Source organism: Triturus cristatus, chromosome 8 (genome assembly GCF_964204655.1).
Source record: "Triturus cristatus chromosome 8, aTriCri1.1, whole genome shotgun sequence".
In the NCBI taxonomy this organism is placed as follows: Eukaryota; Metazoa; Chordata; class Amphibia; order Caudata; family Salamandridae; genus Triturus; species Triturus cristatus.
In genome coordinates, this window is record NC_140591.1 from 188,280,552 (window position 1) to 188,300,478 (window position 19,927).

A 19,927-nucleotide genomic window follows, 5' to 3' on the forward strand; every position below is an offset into this window, starting at 1 on the left:
TTCCTCCTAAAGCTTGTTTTAACTGACATGCTCTATCTGAAGATATGGATTTAACATACATGCTCTATCTGAAGATAACATCTTACAGCACCAGAAAATCCTTGTGCACCAGTGGTCTACATCCATACCGCATGCCAGTCTATACTAGTTTTTGTCCAATTCCAACAACAAGCATTGGATTCATCCCAGTTTATTCTTAAGATCTTCTGTAAAGGTATTTTAGAAATTCTGTGTGTGTTTACATTTGTTTAACTGTTTTAGTAGATCTCAGTGTGAACCTAACAGAGTGGTTAGTTTTCACTCCAGCATGTACTTAATTTAGTACACAACTTTCAGGGCAAAATCAAGTTGGGTACATGACCTAGATTTGCAATTAGTACTTTCTATACCACTCACTCAAGGTATACTAGGCTCTTAATTACTTTATACATAAAAGGCGGAATTTGCTATCCAACGTCCCGTTTTCTACCTCTATCTGCTACTGAAACTTTTGCTCAACAAAGTGACTGGTGTGCTGGGATGCTCCCTCTTCCCCATACTGTTCATCAGCTTTTCCATAGGATTTTATCTGTCGGATTGCACACTAGTAACCCTTACACAGCTAATATTTCAAGAATGATTAAGCAGAATGAGCCCTAAAGTGATGAGGGACATTTACTTCTTAATGTGTCAGTTCAGAGTTTGCACATGCTAACATCAAAGTACAATATTCATCACTGTAGATTCTTTATTGATAATGCTTAGGTTTGCAATATGTCCAATGGTTTTGCCACTTTGGACGTATGGACACAAGCAGCCATTGGATGTCAACTCTATCCATTAGGTCTAAACCCACTCTAATAATGATGGGCCTAAAACATAATCAAAAGTGACTATCATTAGTGGATTTTAACTGGCAGATTCGTGCATGCCTTTGAAAAAAGCTATTCTCTTCGAATATCAATAAACTCAAGGCTTTCTATTTAGACAAGTCCTTGGTCAAGCTTACTTTGACAATATATTTGCATGTAGGGTCAGGTGTTAACTGGGATCAAGTCATCGATTTTTCTTCTTGAGTGGTTATGTCTGGATGAAGGTCTGCTATTGAGGTGCGCTTCAAGACCAATTTATTTTCTCATCTTTCATTCATCTTAGATTATTTTGCTGATGTTTAAGTTTGTTTATTAAATGTTGTGATTTATTCTAAATGTTTGTGTAATTTTAAGAAACCTGATTGTTTTTCGCTTATCCTTTCTTCGTTGAGCAGGCAAGATTGGTAAAATGTTCTAATCAATAATATATTGTGTTACTGGTGATGAACACAACCTCTCCACTACAGGGCCAGAGAGAAGGAAACTTTCAGTCTAGCCTGCTCTTAAGGACTCTCTTCATGGTGAGGTCAGGCACACAATTATGCTGAGCAGTAAACAGAAAGCCATAGCATGGGATTGGTGTAAAGCTATTACATAGGGGAAGATGATAAAGTACACAACAACTCTGAGGACAACTCCTAGAAAAACAAATTGGAGTCACCAGGTCTCCTGGAAACATATCAATTCACTCAACTACACATACAAAATGCCAATATAGAACACTCCTTCAACCACGGCTGCATCAAAGCTTTGAAAATAATTTACCTCTCCTTCTGCTGTTGCTCCTGAAGCCATCTTGCTAACGTTGAATGCAACCCGCTTGGTTTGCGTGCTGTACACCCGCATAACCCTATGCAATAAAAAGAGTAAAGTTAGTCAAGAAAGAACTGGAATACAAGACATCAGACCATACTTAGCCAAGGGTATTTTCTGGAGAATGGAGCACTGAGAAGAGAAACAATAGCTGCAAGTAAAGAATTGTCAATGGCAAACAGCATGCCGTTGGAAATCTCGGATAGCACCCACTCTGGAGGGTTGGCGAAAGGAGGTTTTGCATTGGGAATCTGCTGAAAGTTATGCAATGCACAGGTATGTATTTCAGGAGTTGCATAAATACTCCATAGCCATGGAATGAGATGCATCATTGGAACACTTTAAAGCCTAGGCAGAGTTAGCCATCCGACTAAGTCATAATAATTACCTCTGCACGCCTATTTCTCCCACTTCTGTACCTCCCACTTGTCATTTATTCATACTGCAGACTAGATGTCCCTTAATATTCTGTACATGATCATCTACCGCTCACCAAATATATTCTATGTTAGCCCTTTATTAGATGTGGGCCCACAGCGATGGTTTTACGTTTTGGGAGGAGGGTGGGTATTTTGTGGCTGTTTAATAATTGTATAATTTTGTTCCTTTCTTTCTGTTGCTTATTAGGATATACTATTGCGAATGTAAGTTACTTCACTGACGTCGAACATGCCACAAGCCTATATATGCACGTATATTGCTTGCTGATATATTCTCCTTCATACATCACCTGATACTGTGTTGGAAATATGCTTTACTTTATTAATGTGCCAAAAAGCAATAAAATGGGTTTTAAAAAAAAAAAGCCTGTTGGGATACAGAAACGTCCAATCCGTGACTCGAGACCGTGCCAAATTGATCCAGTTCATCATAGCAAGATTTATATTTCTGAACCTCCTCGCCCCCACTTCACCCCAGATGACAATCACATCACGTGTGTGGTGGAAGCATTTGTAGGACATGGATGGAGACCGAGAGCAGGGTTCTGTGATTTAAAAGGACACTGCAAATGAACCATCTTCACCAAGCAGGACTACCGTCAGCTTGTCAGGCTTTGGAAGACAGACAGAGGTGGCAATGACAATAAGAGTGGAAATAATAAAGTGGTCCCTATGGGGGAAGTGTATCCCTTGACTTCCACAGCAATAGTGTTATGGTAGGGAGGGAAGAAAATCTCTCCAATTAGTAAGTTTCAATTATGGGTTTAATGCATTTATTTATACACATCTCATTTAGGAATATATGAATCAATTCAAACAGTATACTTATACAAGGTGCTCCCAGTAGGTGACAGCACAGTGAAAGTGATATATGGTGAATAAAAACTGAATTTGTGCTATGTACAAAAATATATACATGTGGTTGATAGGGACAATAGAATGTTCAAAGTCAACACCTGTGAAACGAGTGTCGATATCCACCATCAAATTCTTAAAAAAACAGTCCATATATATTTGTCGACGTTTCGACCCCTGAACATAGGTATTTAGAGCAGGGTCGTCCTCATCAGGACAAATACAATTGGGAGACAAAGGATTGGGGGAGAAATACCCACTATCATGCATCAGACAATATATACTGGAGCAACTTAGTGGATATTGGCATGCCAAGGATTGGGGCAAAAATAATCACAGATGTAGAAGTGTCCCAAACGACTTCCAAGGACAACTTCACAAAAATGGATTCGCGCACACAGGGGGCACTCCCAGGCAACCCTGGATAAGTCAGTCTACCATATTCTCACTTAAAATTTGGATGTATTTTGACAAGAGCCCCAAATTACCTCAGGACAGCCCGCATGGGGTGTATCCGGACCAAAATTCAAACCAGTATGTTTAAAGGATGCATTAGTTATCCAAAACAAAGCCAGAAGCCTTCCATCAAGACCTGTTACCCATTTATTTTCTGTAAATGTTGATGGAACGCACTGCCCATGCTCGGTCCCCTGAATACCTCTTACTTCTGTGTTTAAAAGATCTGTGCGGAGTGTAAAAGACATAGCCACACTGGAATCAAGTTTGTTTCCGAGATCAAAGTGTATCTTAAGACAGAGAGGTGAAAGGGGCCCATACAGCAGATGTGAACTTTAGGGCTCCTCAAGGACATTCAGGGCGCCTTTGTAGTGTGTCGGACTACTGTGTCTCTTCTGCTTGACTGCACAGAAGGCCGCCAGTTTGAAAATTGGGGAATTTCCTGCAACCTTTCCCACCCCATTTGCTGAAATGACTACCACCTTACAGTTTTGGGTTTCTCCTCACAGGAGAATCCCAGCTTCACCCCCAACTAGCTGCTAGCACTTTATGAAAGTGCCCCTGCTTTGACATGGTTATCCCCACTTTTTGCCTCGTATTTGATGCAATTTTGACAGAAGTGCACTGGGTTCCTGCTATCCAGGTCCCAAGAACCAGATCTTTCCCTGAAACTGTACAATAGTTCCCCCAATTGGCATTACCTTTAGCACCTCCTGTAAGTCCCTCGTAAATTGTACCCCTAGTACCTAGGGCAGGGAAGCTAAGAAGGGTCTCTAAGGGCTGCAGCATGTATTGTGCCACCCTAGGAGACCCCTCAGCACCAACATGCAAACTGCTATTCCAGGCTGCATGCCATGGTACACACAAAAGTAAAGACACAACATGGCACATCTCTTATGTGCCATGCCTACAGACAGTGCATGCAGTATAGGTCAGTCACCCCTACAGCAGACCTTACAGCCCTAAGGCAGGGTGCACTATACCACATGTGTGGACATATCTGCACAAGCAGCTATGCTGCTGTGATGTCCAAGACGATTTATATATCACAAGTGAACAGGGAAGCCATTTCGAGTACATGTGCTGGACACTGGTGTTCACGAGTTCCCCAGCTACATGATGGCTTCACTGAAACTAACTAATTCCAGGGATGAATTTATGAATACATGCACCCTGAGGGCACCTTAGAGGTGCCCCCTGAAAACCTACTAACTACTTGTGCCCAGGCTGGTCTCCGACACCCTGCAGGTCACAGCCTGCGTTCTGAGGGCAGAAACAATGCCTGCTCCTGTCAGAGGTGTTGTCACCTCTTTCAAGCAGGATGGCTAAGTAATCAGCATTACAAAGGAGGAGGCTTCAGAGGCCTTTGCCGCCTTTGATATGGGACCCAAGGCTTCCCCAGACAGGGGAAATGCCACCGCAGACCCATTTGGCATCAGGACAGGTGGGACAATTAGCTAGTTAGGAACAGGTGGTTTCCCATCAGGCTAGTACCACCCCAAAGGTGGGCTACCAGAAGTGGACACTGCTTTTAGAATACCACCATCTTAGCAGCGGCATTAGGATCTCTAGATCAGGGTTATGCCGCCTTCCCAAAGGTAAGTAGCAGATTGGCTACAACCTGTCACTCCCTGTAACACTCCTGACACTAGGAACTTAGATTCGACAGATCAAGAAAAGAGGACAAAGAAGATCAGTGAGAAAAGAGTGATCTGAAGAGTGATGTGGACTTTTGCCGCCAAACACTGCCTGCACCAAGTCTCGGCAGTAGTGACGAGCGACTCGTTCTGCAGCTGTCCAGCTTCCAAGAACCCCTGGAGACTGCCAGCCCTTTGAAAATTGCCAAGCAATCTTCCTTGGAGTAGAGTAGGTACTCCCCTGCAGTCTGCACACACCAGTCTGGTCCATCCGAGACAGCAGCCAGCCAAGAAAAGGACCCTGTGCTCCTGAAGGTCCAATATGTACCTCTACCAAGTAAGAGGACACTAGGACCAACCAGAGCAGCACAGGACCAATACCCAGGCAACCAAACCCCTTGCAACAAGACCGTGAGAGTCCCGTACAGACTTCAACGACACCAAGCAGCTGTCAAGAGACATCTGCACCGCAGGGACTTCCCGAGTCGCCCAGCTGTACTGATTTTGCACCCTCAACCAGCAAGACTGACAACTGCAAGGCCCTAAGAAACACAGATCCGAGCCGACCATTTCACTCTACACATGAGCGCCCCAGCCTGGGTGCCGACTAACCAGTTGTGCACCCTTGTCCCCAGGACCCTATTGACCAGAGTTGGGAGCTCCCAGACATGTCTCCAGGTCCCCGTCTGCAGACTGTTTCTAGGTGGCCTAACCGGTGAGCAAGCATTGCTACGAACCCGACCAGCACGGATGCAACCGGATGTCACAGGTCAGGTAACGAGTGGCTGCTATTGGTACTTTGGACCTTGGCCCCGTTCAGCCCTAAACCCTGACGGAGACCCCCAGAAACCGACCACAACTCCCTGTATGCTAACTATGCCTTTTCCCTCCATAGGAAATCATTGTGCTTAAAAACGCACTTAATTGACTGTGTTGCTTACCTGCAAAAATTTTAATTTACAAAAAGCACTCACTTGATAAAGTTGTTTGTATCAAAATTTAAATAAGACTTATTTTTTTTAATTGTTCTCGGATTTATTCTTGAGTGTATGCCTCATTAATTGCCTCCGAGTACAACCAATGCTTAGCACTACTCTGATATACCTACCTGCTCGCACACCCTCCCACAAAAGAGAATGTGGGATATCATTTCTGCATCTGTAGACCAATTGGGGTCTGCCTGGACTCTTTACACAGTGTACCTCGTTCTGGTCCATTATATAAAGAGCCAGCTTCATAAAAGAGACACCGGAGGCACAAAGAAGGCGTGGAAAGAAGTTAATCTGAATTTATTCAGCTGTCTACCCCCCCCCCAAAACAGCCAAGCAACTGTCCTTGTTCCAGAGTTTACGATACAGAATGCTTTTGTTGCACAGATTGTGTTGTAACACACGTTTAATTTAAAGAAACACTGCAGGGTATGTAGAGGCTTCACATTGGCTGTGTGTCTAATTGACTTTACGGTAGACTGCTAAACAGACATCTGTGTGTTTCACTCTCACTTAGAGACTCATGTGCCCTCACAAACATCTCATTACCTCTTAAACTCACCGTCTCAGGACTTTGGTTTACAAGACTATTAACCCCCTGGGTGCTGAAGACAGCAGAGTGAATGGTTTTCTGTGCACCATTCTTGAACGGCTTATGAATGGACTGTAAAGCTGCTGGTGCCGTGACCTTGACGGATTTTATTTCGGTAAGTGGTAAATATTTTACATTTTTTATGAATCATTTACTTACCCTCATGAAAATTCCAACCAGTATACCTGTGATTGGCTAGTGGATGGGTGTGGAATGTTCTTGTGCTTTTTTCCTTTTTACTGTGTGCATCTCTGTAGTGAATAAATTCTGCCCTTGATTCTTTTTGGAAACTGGTCACTAAGGGAATATTATGTGGTACGTTTGAGGATCCCACAAGTTTTTCTTACCCAGAAGTCCTTGTAAATCTGACTTCTTGACAAAAGCATTTTTCCCTAGATGGCCGATGACCCTCAGATCCACAAACGCAGGTGCCCCCCTTGCAAAATCAGGTCGTTTTGTAATTGATCATTTTGATGTCTCCACAATGTTTTGGGCCCTTCCCTGTAGCAGGCACTTGGCCTCAACCAACAAGAGAGGTGGCATTTTTATCAGGAAGCCCAGGGGAACGCTGAGTGGTAGCAATGTGTGCCAGCCCAGTGATCCCACAACTTTCCTTCACAGAAATGTGATGAAAACAAGTCTTTTAGCTAAATTAAAAATTTGCATAAGATTCTGGGTAAGAAAACACTGGGGGAGCCACGCAAACCACTCCTCCCTGTATTTCCTATATGTCTAGTTTTTAGAAATATCGGGGTTTGTTGGGTTTCCCTAGATGGCCGCCAAGCCAGGACCAAAAACGCAGGTCCCCCATGCAAATACCAGGTAGTTTTGTAATAGATAATTTTGATGTCTCCACAATACGTTTTGGGCCCTTCCCTGTCGTAGGCACTTGGCCCACCTACACACATGAGTTACAGTTTTTCCTCGAGAGACTTGTGGGAACGTTGGATAGTACGAAATTTGGGGCTACTTGCAAATTCCAGGACCTTTCCTCACATAAATGCAAGGAAATGTGCTTTTTAGGCAAAGTTTGAGATTTGCAAGGGTTTCTGGTTTAAAAGACCTGGCGAGAGTCACACAAGTTACCCCACCCTGGACACCCACAGATGCCTAGTTTTCAAAGATGTGCTAGTTTCATAGGTTCCCCTAGGTGCCGGATGAGCTGGAGCCTAAAATCCACAGCTAGCCACCTTGTAAAAGAGATGGATTCTGCTGGGTGAAATATGTAGTCTCCTAGTCCAAGTTTCAGGGTAATTTGTGTCGTAGGTGAAAGGCCCAACCACACAAGTGGGGTACCATTTTTTTCTCTTTTCTTCCGGCAGACATGCGGTACTACAGAATAGTAGAACATTTACTATTTTGAATAGCTCTACTTTGTGCCTTTCAAATGTAAGCAAGTATGTAACAAATTAGACATTTTACAAAATGCCCTCTGAAACATATGCCAGTATTGTTGTAGGGTACAACAGGACCCACAGCAAGTCTACATTTTAGCCACACCTTTTAACTGGACATCTTTTTCGAATGGTGACTTTACCCTTCCGATAATGTACTCTGAAGCTATTTTAAATGCAGTGCATTTCTTAGTAAGCATTAGTAACATGCTGCTTGTATGCTCAGTCCAATGCTAGGCACATGGAACGCGATGCCCTTGTATTGGATTGTCCGGTTGGAGACAGCTCTATGGCTCAAGCCAAACCATCGCATCAGCTCTGCACCTTTGACAGTGCGAATGGAACAGTCCTTTTATTACATAAACCGCCTCTGGGCTACATTAGGCAGAGGAGCACTTCTGCTGGCATTAACCTGGAATGCGGTGCACTGTGACTGAGATGCAGCCCTGAAGACTCTAACCTTTATCCAGCAAAGGATGATGGCTTGTTCCATTCAGACCAGCTTCTTGACACATCATACTCTGGTATTTTGGAGGCGTGTGGAGGGGGGATGTAAGGCTAGCCCAATGGACCTGGCAAAGCATACTCCCAGTATGCTCTCAATAGTATAGGTAGTATTAGACAGGAGTACGAGTATAATCACATAGTAATGCTATAATGATGAAACTGTTCATCTTTCCCACCATTCTTGTAATGCTGGTTACAATGTTTTGTTTCATATTACTAACTGCAGCCTACGCTTTCTTTACAAGAATGAGATTGTTTCAATAAATGTTTGAAAAGACAGATTCGTATCTTTCCTGTGTTTACCGTAAGCATGCAAAAGTAACACGAAAGAGTAGATCTGTTTCCACGATTTTCTCGGGGAATAAGAGCGGTCGTATTTGAGTTTGCAGATACTATCTGGTACCCTGGGGTAAGGTTAGGGGTTCAGATGCGGCACTGTGAGCTAGCTACGAATTGGGCCAACATTTTCTGATATATGGACTGAGTCCCCATATTCTTAAGCATGCTGTCCAGATACAAAGTCCTACTTGATCCATGGGAACTGTATAAAAGTATGGGTCCCCATAAATTTAGAGATGTACACATACACTGCTCCTAAACTCAGTATCTGGTGTACATTTAAGAAATACAGAGTATTCCTTCATACGCTTTTTCCATTCTTTATTATTTACTATATGAATTGCTGTATAGTCTGTACATAATGAAAAACCATTTTAAGGTGCAGCTTAGTTGTTGGCTATGGGTACCTCAGGTTCTTGGAGAACCTACAAACCCTATATATCCCCGCAACCAGAAGGGTCCAGCGGACGTATTGGTATATAGCTTTCGAAAATATGCAATAGTTACAAGCAGCTATAGATGAAAACGTGGTCATAGGTCACTATTGACTTTATCGACTCAATATCAATATTTTATTTCAACTTTTGCTTTATATGGGAAAACCTATAAGGATCTACACAAATGACCTTTTGCTGAATTCGGAATTTTGTTGAGTTTTCAGAAGTGTTTAGCCTTTTGGGATCCACCATGGATTTCACACCAGTTTCCACCACAAACGAAGGAGGTTGAAAGCACAAACAAATCGAAACAAGCATTTGCAATGCAATAGGTCTCGCATTTGCGAGAGTTTGAGTTATTGGTGTTGTAAATAACGCTTTTTAGGGCTTGCGCCCTGCGTTGCAGGACGCAGCACTGCTCACGCAGGCGAGAGCCCTTTTGTAGGGGGTTTTAAAACGTAGCCTGGAATTGCACACGCTCGTGCGTAAGCTTTTCCTTTTGGCTTCCGCGATTGGCTTTTGAGTGCGTGGTTTTCCCAAAGACAGCACGCAATAGGTCAAAGGCGGACGCATTGCTCCGCCCATGACCTATTGGTGTCTATTACGCGCACCAAAGGCCATGTGGTTTCAATTATCGTGCCCAGACACGATAATTGAAAACACATGTTTGCAGTGGCACTCGCGCTCACCACTCGCGGCCCTGTTTTTTTTTTCAATAGCTATCATTTCCGCGATCGCTTTCAGTCCTGCTTGTGGTCTAAATCCCACTGTCCCCTAAGCTGTGAACGAGAACTTGTTCTTGTTAGTCAGTGCCATCATGTGCTCAGGTACGGCAGCATATTACAGCCATTGAAATTACATGCTTTAATTATCCCCAGTAGGCCTGCCCTGCCATGATGTTTCTCTGCCTCCTCATATGCCAACAATGACATGATGATCAACTTCTCCTCTTATGTAACACAAATAAAATGCATGGTCATGTACAACGTCAATAGCTCAAACGGTTGCAAATGCGAGACCTATTGCATTGCAAATGCTGGTTATGCAAAGGTATGAGGTACCTGACTAACTCACAATTGTAACAGCGTTTTTGTGATGCTGTCCAGAAGGCTTTTATGCTGTGTTTGGCAATAGTCCAGTCCCAGTTAAAACATTCAAGTCAGCCCTTTCATCCTTGTATGCCTTTGTTGCTCCTGTAAAAGCAGCTGTGAAGGTGTATATAAGCTGTAGTTTGAGTCCCAGATATTGGCACCAGAGGAAGAGATACGATTACACATGGTGTCTGGGGCACAAGAATATAGGAGTTGAGCTGAATCGCTTCCATCTCTTTACAGTTAGCTGCCTTTACAGAAGCTCAAGGAGACAGTAATGTGACCTGGAAACCAGGGCTGACCGTGGGTGCCTGCAGGACTTTTGAGTTAAAGAAAAGCTTTTCAGGCTGCTCACATTTGTAGTTTACAGAAGGAAAAGGAAATGCAGGAATATGAGCCCAAGACCGCACGGTGTCTGCAGCGCTTTCAAGCAACGTATTGTAGAATGCGGGGGAGCAGTAATCAGCTAAGATGGGGCGGCAAGCAGCTTCATGTACTTTTACAGAGTGCTGCAAAATCCAAATAACGGAAAATAACTACTGAAAGCATCTAGCCAGTTACAGTTTGGAGGAGCTCTGGGGGGACATGAAAATATTGGGTGTCCTCCGACACCGGGATCTGAGACTGAAAATACAGCTTTTCTAAACATTCACAGTTGCTTCTGCGGGAGCGCACTATTACACATGGTGTCGGGGGCACAAACATAGAAGTGAAGCAGAAACTTTTCCGTCTATTTATGGTAGCCTTTACAGAAGCTAAAGAAGCGACACAAACGTGATCAAAACACGGGGCGACCGTGGGTGCCAGCAGTACCTTGATTGAAAGTAAAGTTTTTGAAACTGCTCACATTATAAAGAAGGCGAAAAGAAATAATGAAATGTCCGCCCAAGACCACACGAAGTGTCTGCAGCGCTTTTAAGCAATACAAGGTGGGAGGAACGGGACAGCAAGAAACTACAGGTTATATATACATCTTGATCTTGAAGGTAGCCTTACACTTAGGAAGCCTCAATGTTTGCATAGGCTTACATTCATATTTGTTCTGTTCAAACGTCACCCTTTCATCTGAAACGCTTCAAACGACTTCATCTTGTTGATGAAAACAGCGATGGTCTTGGAGATAGATCCCACTGTCCCTATGCCCCCACAGAAACATGAGCGCTGCAGACTGGAACCTTGAGTGCTTCCAGAAAATACACAGACAACACACATTTTGCATAAAGTGTAACTTGAGAAAAGGTTTGAAACGATCGGCACGCGTCGCAGTCTTTTTCGTCGTGTTCCGGGGATAGGCAGAGATTGCACACTTCGTGCAAGTCGGTGCGCGGAAACGGAGCGTGACACCCAGGAGAGAGCTTAAATGGAGTCCGTTCCATCGACTGCTAGCGAGCACGGTGCGGGTAGGCCCAATGGCTCGTCACGAGTTTTCTGATCGAAGACCTTTCAGGCTAAATGATACATGGAAAATGGGGAACGCGATCGAGAAACAATACCTCCGAGGGTAGTGGATTGCGCGTCGAAGGGAACCCGAGCAACAGTGCAGAACCGGAGCACAGCAATCCACATCTGAACCTGATGGCGGGAAAAAACTAACATTGGAGTTGATGCCCATGATCACCAAAAGGAGGCGTCACCTACCTCACTGGAAAAGACTTCTTCCAAGAAAAACAAAGTGCAAACATCGGATCCAACACTAGATGGCAGGCTATGCAACGCATGTGTAACTACAGCTCACATGCCTCGAACCCTTTTCGGATCTTGAGTCACCTTTACCAACCTCATTATCAACTCTATCGCTCCGCTCACCTGACTACAAAGCCTACATTCTCCTTGGTGAGCTTAACTTACACCTGGAAGACCAAAACTACCTCTGCTTCACAGCACTCCTCAAAAGCTTGAGCAACAGATTCACCCAGCTCTTCTTAGAAGTAACACACACACACCGAAGGACACTTTCTAGACCCATTCTTCACCACAAGCAACAGCATCAAATACAACTTCAACACCCCTCTCATATAGACCTACCACTCCATCCACTACAAAGTCAACACACCAAGTCAACACCCCTAGCAGGTTCAGCTTTCCAAGACACAACTGGGGCAAAAAATCCCTTGCTCAGAGCCCTCAGCATAGATCAATCTAGCCCCACATACAATCTCGGTAAGGACAACTGGATCAAGAACTGCACGGAACCCCTCGCACCCAACAAGCACAGTAGATCATACAAGCAGGCCAGCTGGTAAACACCACTGAGACACCAAATGACAGCTAGAAAGGAAATGGAGAGGCAGCCTCAACATAGACCTACCTACAAGGCTGCACTCAGACACTATCAGCAGCAAGAGCCACCAAGAAAAAAAGAAGATTAATGACCGCATCAAAAGAAGCTCCAACAGCTAAAAGGAAGTCTTCTATATCATTTAGATTTCACCTAGCCCTCAGTCACTGTCATTATCGCTGCATCCCAGCAACTCTGCAACAACCTATCCAACTTTTTCCACCTCAAAATCGCAAATATCTATAGCAACTTCACACACTAACAACCCCAGAGAACTCATTGCTAACTTACGCACCATTAACCGTGGTGCCACCTCAGCGAATGGACAACCCTCACCAGAAACAATAGCAGCAATCATGCAGACCATTCACTCAGGGGCCCCAATGGAACCATGCCACCGCCACATGTACAACTTGGAAACATCACCAATCAGCTCCACCCTAACCCACATCAACACCTCCATCAAGTCCAACATTTTCACGGATGAATGAAACTTGCAAACCTTAATGCCCCCCTCAAGAATTCCACAGGTGACTCGAATAAACTGAGCAACTTCGACCCATTTACCTGCTTCCCTATCCAGTAATTTAGAAGGCCATCATCAAGTAACTCACCTTGAACTTCACCGTCTTCTAGACAACTCAATAAGGATTCAGAAAGAACCACAGCACTGAAACACTCACCACAGCCACTGATAACATTAGAATCATCCTGGACCAAGGACCAACAACCGCCATCATACAGCTTGACTTCTCTACGGCTTTCGACAGTCTCCCATAACAACCTCATCAGAAGACTCCAGAGATTGGCAAACAAGGATCCGCCCTCAAATGGATCAGTACCTTCCTCATGGCAGGCACCCAAATCGTCAGGCCAAAATCCTTCACATCAGAGACCAAGAAATTGATATGTGGAGTCCCAGAGGGATCGTCACTTAGCCCCACCCTTTTCAACATATACATGACACTGCTCATCCGAACACTAGACATTACAGTCAGCTCCTACGTCGATAACATCCAATTCATTCTCTTCCTGACGGAGATACCCACCGTCAGGCCCAACTTAACCAACTGATTGACCACGGTAGCAGACTGGATGCAAACCAACTGCCTGCAGCTCAACTCCCACAAGACGGAAGTATTGGTCGTCGGCAATAAGACCTCCCCATGGGACTCCACCTGGTGGCGGTCAGAGCTAGGACCAACACCTACACCCACAGACCATGTAAGAAATCTAGGTATCATCCTAGAAGACAAGCTCAACATGACTGCTCAAATGCACCTCTTGCTTCCACATCCTATGCATGGTGCGAAAAATCTTCAAATGGTTGCCGCAAAACACTAAATGGACCGTCATGCAAGCACTCCTCACCAGCAGGCTGGAACGCCAGAAACTCCAAACTACGCAGACTATCCAGAACACCACTTCAGAACTCATTCCCTTCCTCCCACATCACAACGCACCTCAGGAAGCTTCCCTGGCTCTCCATTCACAAGCACAGCTAATTCAAACTTCTCAGATATATACACAGATCTACACAACACAGGACCAAAATTCCTGAACAGCCACACACAATTTTACCAACCCACCTTACGCTTTTTGCCTCACTCTCAGATTTCCCGCATCCGTAAAAGCAAAACTGGGAGGTTGCTCATTCTCCTACATCACACCCAAGACCTGGAACGACCAGCCCACAACACATCATTACTTCTGCCTCACTTCAACGGTTCCGCAAGAAGCTCAAGACCTGGCTGTTCGTCTAAGCACCTTGGGGACTACAAACCTACACATCTGCCCAAGCGCCTGGATACCCCCTCAGGTGATTAGTGTGCTATACAAATCAATATAACAGTGTTTAAATCCATTTATATTTTTCTAAGGAGTATGATTTTTTTTTTTTTACTGTTGTGCTAAAAGAAAAAACATGGAAAGCAAAAGGTTCCATTTGCAAATGTTTTATGTGACGAGAAAGCAAGCAAGGAAAAGAGATATTCAGGGTTTAGGATCATCAATGAACATCCAATACTTTTAGTATTTTTGTCTAAATAGCAGCATATTCTATTCAATATGAATCAAACACACCTAGGAACCAAATATTTAATCATTTATTCGGACACAGCGTTCCCATGAATAAAGTAATCCAGCAAATATATTTTTGGAGATAGCCATTTGGCCTTAATCGGATCAAGGTGGGAGAGTAGAACTAGAGCTTGCTGTCACATAGAAATTGAGAGAGAGCTTCAGTTTTTAGATTTTCTTTTCAAAGAAACACTAGTGAATGAGCACTTACCTATCACAGCTAAGAGTAGCTATGTAGTGGCCCAGGGGATCCCAAGTAACACCCTGCACGTAGCTCTTGTGTTCATTAAAAATCGAAACTTTTTGCCCTGAAATGTAAAAGAAAAGTACATTATACAATGCAAATCCATAAAAGAAAATCACTTCTGGTGGATGCTGTATTTCCGCTGCAAACTGTCTTTTAAAAAGTCCCGTTGCCAGCAGGGGGTTCCGGAAAGTGGGAAGGAATAGGAGGATATGGGTGGTGGTGTGATCACGATGACAAAGGAGAACATGGCATTTTTCAGTATCACACTCCTAAAAGACTATTTGTGTCGAAAATGTGAGATTCAAATAAGGCAGTTTACACAAACTGTTTGGCTATGTAAAGTCTAAAAAGGGCAATGTGTCCACCACATTGTGTTAATCACATCCATTCTGCCTCTTGCCAGGATAACTGATAGATTTAGAGAGCAGGAAACTAGTGAGACTAACGCAACTAGAACAAAGCCTCCTGAAATCCACAACTAGCTCAACTTGAAGGCCAAGGTCTTCGACCCATCCAGAAATTAACACAATAGTAATCTTTCTGTGATCCTAAAAGATATTGCCATTAAGCAGGTAATGTGATACTTTAGTGCTTCATCATCGGCAAAACACTTTTTCATTTTCAATTATTTTCAAAGTGAAGGAACTAGCACTAGAGCCTTGCAAGGCCCTCAAAAACCACAGGCTAACTTGAAAGGTGAAAGTAGGTCCAGAATTAGGGGTGAGCCTTTTGAAAACAATATTGAAGATGCCCAATTGTACGGTAGGTTGTGGAAAAGCAACACTCATACAACCTTATGGTATTCATGGAATGGAAAGGCCCTTCACAGGGCAATATCGGTTCAATTATTGACCAACAATGGGAGCAAGACACAAATCACATTCTTTTTAAAAGGAAATGCTGGTCTAGAAAAACTGCAGATGGGAGAATATTGTATCCAGACACAAACCATTTTCTATAAAAGGAACTCACGGGTTCATTTTCTTCTCTAGGGATGGTATTACATCCCTCGGACACTGGCCTTTTATTACTCCACTGTGCTATCTCATTTTTACGACTACTTTTCTTTCAGTTAATGAAATCCATCTCATCTCCTCCTGTCCAGTTCCCCAAACCTCCTTCCTTAATAGAGTTCAGGTGCAATGTTTGCACTATTTGCTTTCATTATCTTGCACTGTGACTTATGTAATCTTTGCACTCTATTGTCCACTAAAGATTAACTGGCTGAAGTGTCTTGAAATAACACAAAAATATTTGCAAGAATATCATGAATTTATTACTTTACCCGAGAAGTGAGCCAGAGGTCTTTTATACCAACTCTTCCCAAAAAGATGTCCAATTTAGATTAGGATTAACGATAGGGTTATAAAGAGGATACTGAAATCCTACGTGAACTAAAATAATCCTCTTTATTTTAGTTGAAGTACCTCAAGGACACAGCCCAGTAGCATCCTACAGGAAACGTAATCCCAATACCAACGGTCAACATTCTCGGACATTCTACTCAAATCAGGAGGAACGAATCAACAGATGGGTAAAAAGAAAAAGGGGCCAAGGAAAAATAGAAAAGGCAGAAACAAGGACAATTAAAATGCATCTCTTTCATATACAATCAAAAGAAATAGCAAAGGCCATAGATATTTATAAAGTCCAAGTATCAAAACATCTTCACTTTGCAACCGCATAATAAACAGAGAAGGTAAGAGTTCATTTAACATAGTCCTCATGACAACAAGGTGTAATAATGACCCTGTGAGGTCTAAACACCTGACTTAGGCAGACGGGGACTTGAAGCAGCCCTCTTAAAACAATTATCACTATGACCTTGCATATTAAATCTATGTACCACCACTATTTCCAAGTTCATCAACATTTCTACCGTTTTTTGTAATCCTAAAAGGACTGGTAAAAACAGACCCTGTGGATATCTATTGTCTTGACATGTAGCATTTCTCCCATGTTTCATTTACATCCTATCACACCATGGGTCTGATAGTAATCACTTTATATCCGAATTGATATTCTTACACCCTGTTTAAAATTAGCTTCTATTCACCAGTACACGACACTCCCCTGATAACTAGGAGGGACAAATCTTGGTGCTTAGTGATCCGTTTTTCAGAGACACAAAAGGGGAAACTTTTGTACGAGTAGTTGTGATATAGTGGACATCATATCCCCTCACGGCATTTTAACAAGATATCCCATTCATAAGGTCCCTTTTTAAACATTCTTGTTCCATTTGCTTGTGAGAAATAGAATGAAATCTTGAGATGTTATTCATTCCATTCAAGTAGTACATTTTACATAGGCTCCGATGTGAGCTGAACCCAATTATCCTTTATCAAGTACTCGGAGGCACCCTTATCCATGAAAGTTTTTACAAATTCTGTAAGAGCTTTGGCGTGGATCTGGTGTACAACCAAGTTAACATCCACCTGGAGTGGTACTCAACCAGGATCTATTTACTCTCTAGACCAAAACTTCAACAGGCCCACAATGTCCAGTGACAACTTTTCCCAGGGTCTACTGGGGTGACTTGTGAAGAAATGTAACTTTGTTGGAGCAAATTATACAACTGTTTTTTTGGGTTCCAACATGGAACTTATAATCCAGACCACCAGTAGTGTGTGAAAATGTCTACTTGTAGATAGGTTCATACCCAAGTGCCCTTCATGGCTGAGATACACTTGTTTGTCCCACAGGCGCTAGGAGGAATCATTTCATTAATCCCCATTAGTCTGCCATGAACCATACTTAACTATAGGTTAGAGAGCATAACTTCAAGGGCTGGTCCAAACAAATTACTTTGAAGGTTGACAGAGGTCCTGAGAGGTGAGGAACGAGTAGTCATTTTGTTGGACCTCCATCCATTTCCGCTTTCGCAACACAATTGTATATAATTAGAATAAAGGGACAAATCTAGAGTTTTGCAAACCGTGCGCTCAATCACAAACAGGACGGAGTATTCTGTCCACCAAACTCTCGATCCGTCCGCCTTATTTGGAGTCGGGCAGACAGTCTGATGTTTGTTGGAAGAGCCTCCTATGGCTAAGTCGATGGGATGCTTCCTCCAATGCAGATGGGGCAGTCGGAGGAAGGGAATTACACCAACTGATCTATTTAGGTTTAACTGTGTGGTGTAGTTTAAAAATATCAATAACTCAAAGATTCAGGTAAAACAACCAGGGTGTTATTCATTTTTGCTGATCGATAAACAAAAACATTGTTACAGTTTGGTGAGCAGCAGCCAAAACAGACTGCCAGCCACCAAACCTTTTGAATCTAGAGAGGAACCCCCACGATGTTAAGATTGAGTTGGACCAGCTGTGCTCTCTAAATCTGGTGGACAGTACTCCGTCACAGTGGCTGGCAATGTCATCTGCCACCGTGACAAACTGTACTATGTCCGTCAAACTTTAAATCTGGCCACAAGTCACTTAAGGTACAATTCCCCGTTCAAAAAACGGAATTTGATTGAAGGGCAACTATGAAAAATAGCCAAGAGCAACATTACGGGGGCAGGAAATATATACACTAGGGTGACATTTTAACCTTCCATATCTAACCATAACCTGGATATTCATGATGAGGATCGCTCGACACCCTTGATGGAAAAGATGTCCGTGCACATTGTTCAAGGTGTGCCCCACAAGAAGAAACCAATATCTAATGGCCCAGAAACAGATTTATCTTTCCCTTTCAAAGACTGAAGTTTTGTGGACTTTTCAAGGATCTAAAGGCGAAAGTGGTTACATGTTCTTCTCCATCTACAACATGAAACAATAAGGCTCCAAGACCTTTTAAATTAATATCAGTGGTGAGATGGGTCCTTCTTTCAACCACAAAACAATCTGAAGTGTTTTTGCTGATGTAGTTTTTGATCCAGAGGAAGGACCGCAAGTAAATGAGACACTGGCTAAGTTTTTTGTTCTTCTTTACAAATTTTAAGTCCTTTTAACTATTGGGAGCAAGCACTTTTTCACAGCCTCTAAGCTTTTTTTGATTTGGTTGCAAGCTATTCTGCAAATTCAGTTCACTCAATGAATCCACCATTTACATTTACTAATGTTTTCAATTCAACTTCCTGGGATGCCACGAGAAAGGGTATGGGATGGCCTTTAGGTACACAGGGAGTGGCATTGCTTTTCAGTCTGATTCTGTACTGGATATTTTTTTTATATCAAAATACTGATCAGAAAAAAAAAAAACATACATCCTCACTCTCCAACCTCTTCCTACTAAGAGGATAAACTCTAGGACAGGCTAGTCAGCATAGTGATCCAATCTTGTCCCTAATTCCTTATGGTGTCTCCAACCAAATAAGTTGGGCCCCTATTCTGTGACATATACCTCCCCAACAATGGCCCTGCCTTTGAAGTTAATGTACAAATCCGAAAGAAGGGAAATGAGATCTCTATTATACCGCCCTGGTTTGATAGCAGGTGTTTCAGGAATATATTCCTCTTTAAATGGAGACATATCATACATTTTCATGCCAATGAAAGTAAAAGCTTAACAAGAGACTGCAAATGCTTCTACTGCATGATCATCAAGCAACATTTCACACTTGGCTGACATTTTCTGTACTGCTCACAACCCATAAAACAAGCTTGCTAATTTCTTAACTCAACTATCTACAACCTTAACTTGTTTTGTGGGCTGATCTTTCCACACATTGTCAAAGTGACCCCCCCCCACCCCATTTCCTGCATGACGTGGGGGTGGGGTGGAGGCATAACAAGAACTGCTATTTGCGAAATATTCAAGGTTATCACTCTTGAAACACTAAAGCTATATCAGCAGTGTCTTTAAGATTAGGCTGTTTGGCTAACTAGGTCACTTGAATTTTATGATTATTAGTATAGGGTACAATGTGGTCCCAAATTGGGGAGTCACAAAAGTTTCCAAATTCACATGTG

The 19,927-nt window shown here is 43.0% G+C and overlaps 1 protein-coding gene across 2 annotated transcripts in view; it reads right to left on the minus strand.

The window, feature by feature from the left end:
• The window catches only part of CHAF1B (chromatin assembly factor 1 subunit B), a 237,299-nt gene that overhangs the window by 80,029 nt on the left and 137,343 nt on the right, over window positions 1-19,927 (minus strand). For both annotated transcript variants that reach the window (XM_085621289.1, XM_085621290.1), the window contains exons 6-7: window positions 14,970-15,066; window positions 1,617-1,701 (exon numbers count right to left, since the gene is read on the minus strand). In XM_085621289.1, coding sequence (XP_085477415.1) covers window positions 1,617-1,701; window positions 14,970-15,066 — 182 coding nt within the window. The remainder of the gene's footprint in view (window positions 1-1,616; window positions 1,702-14,969; window positions 15,067-19,927) is intronic.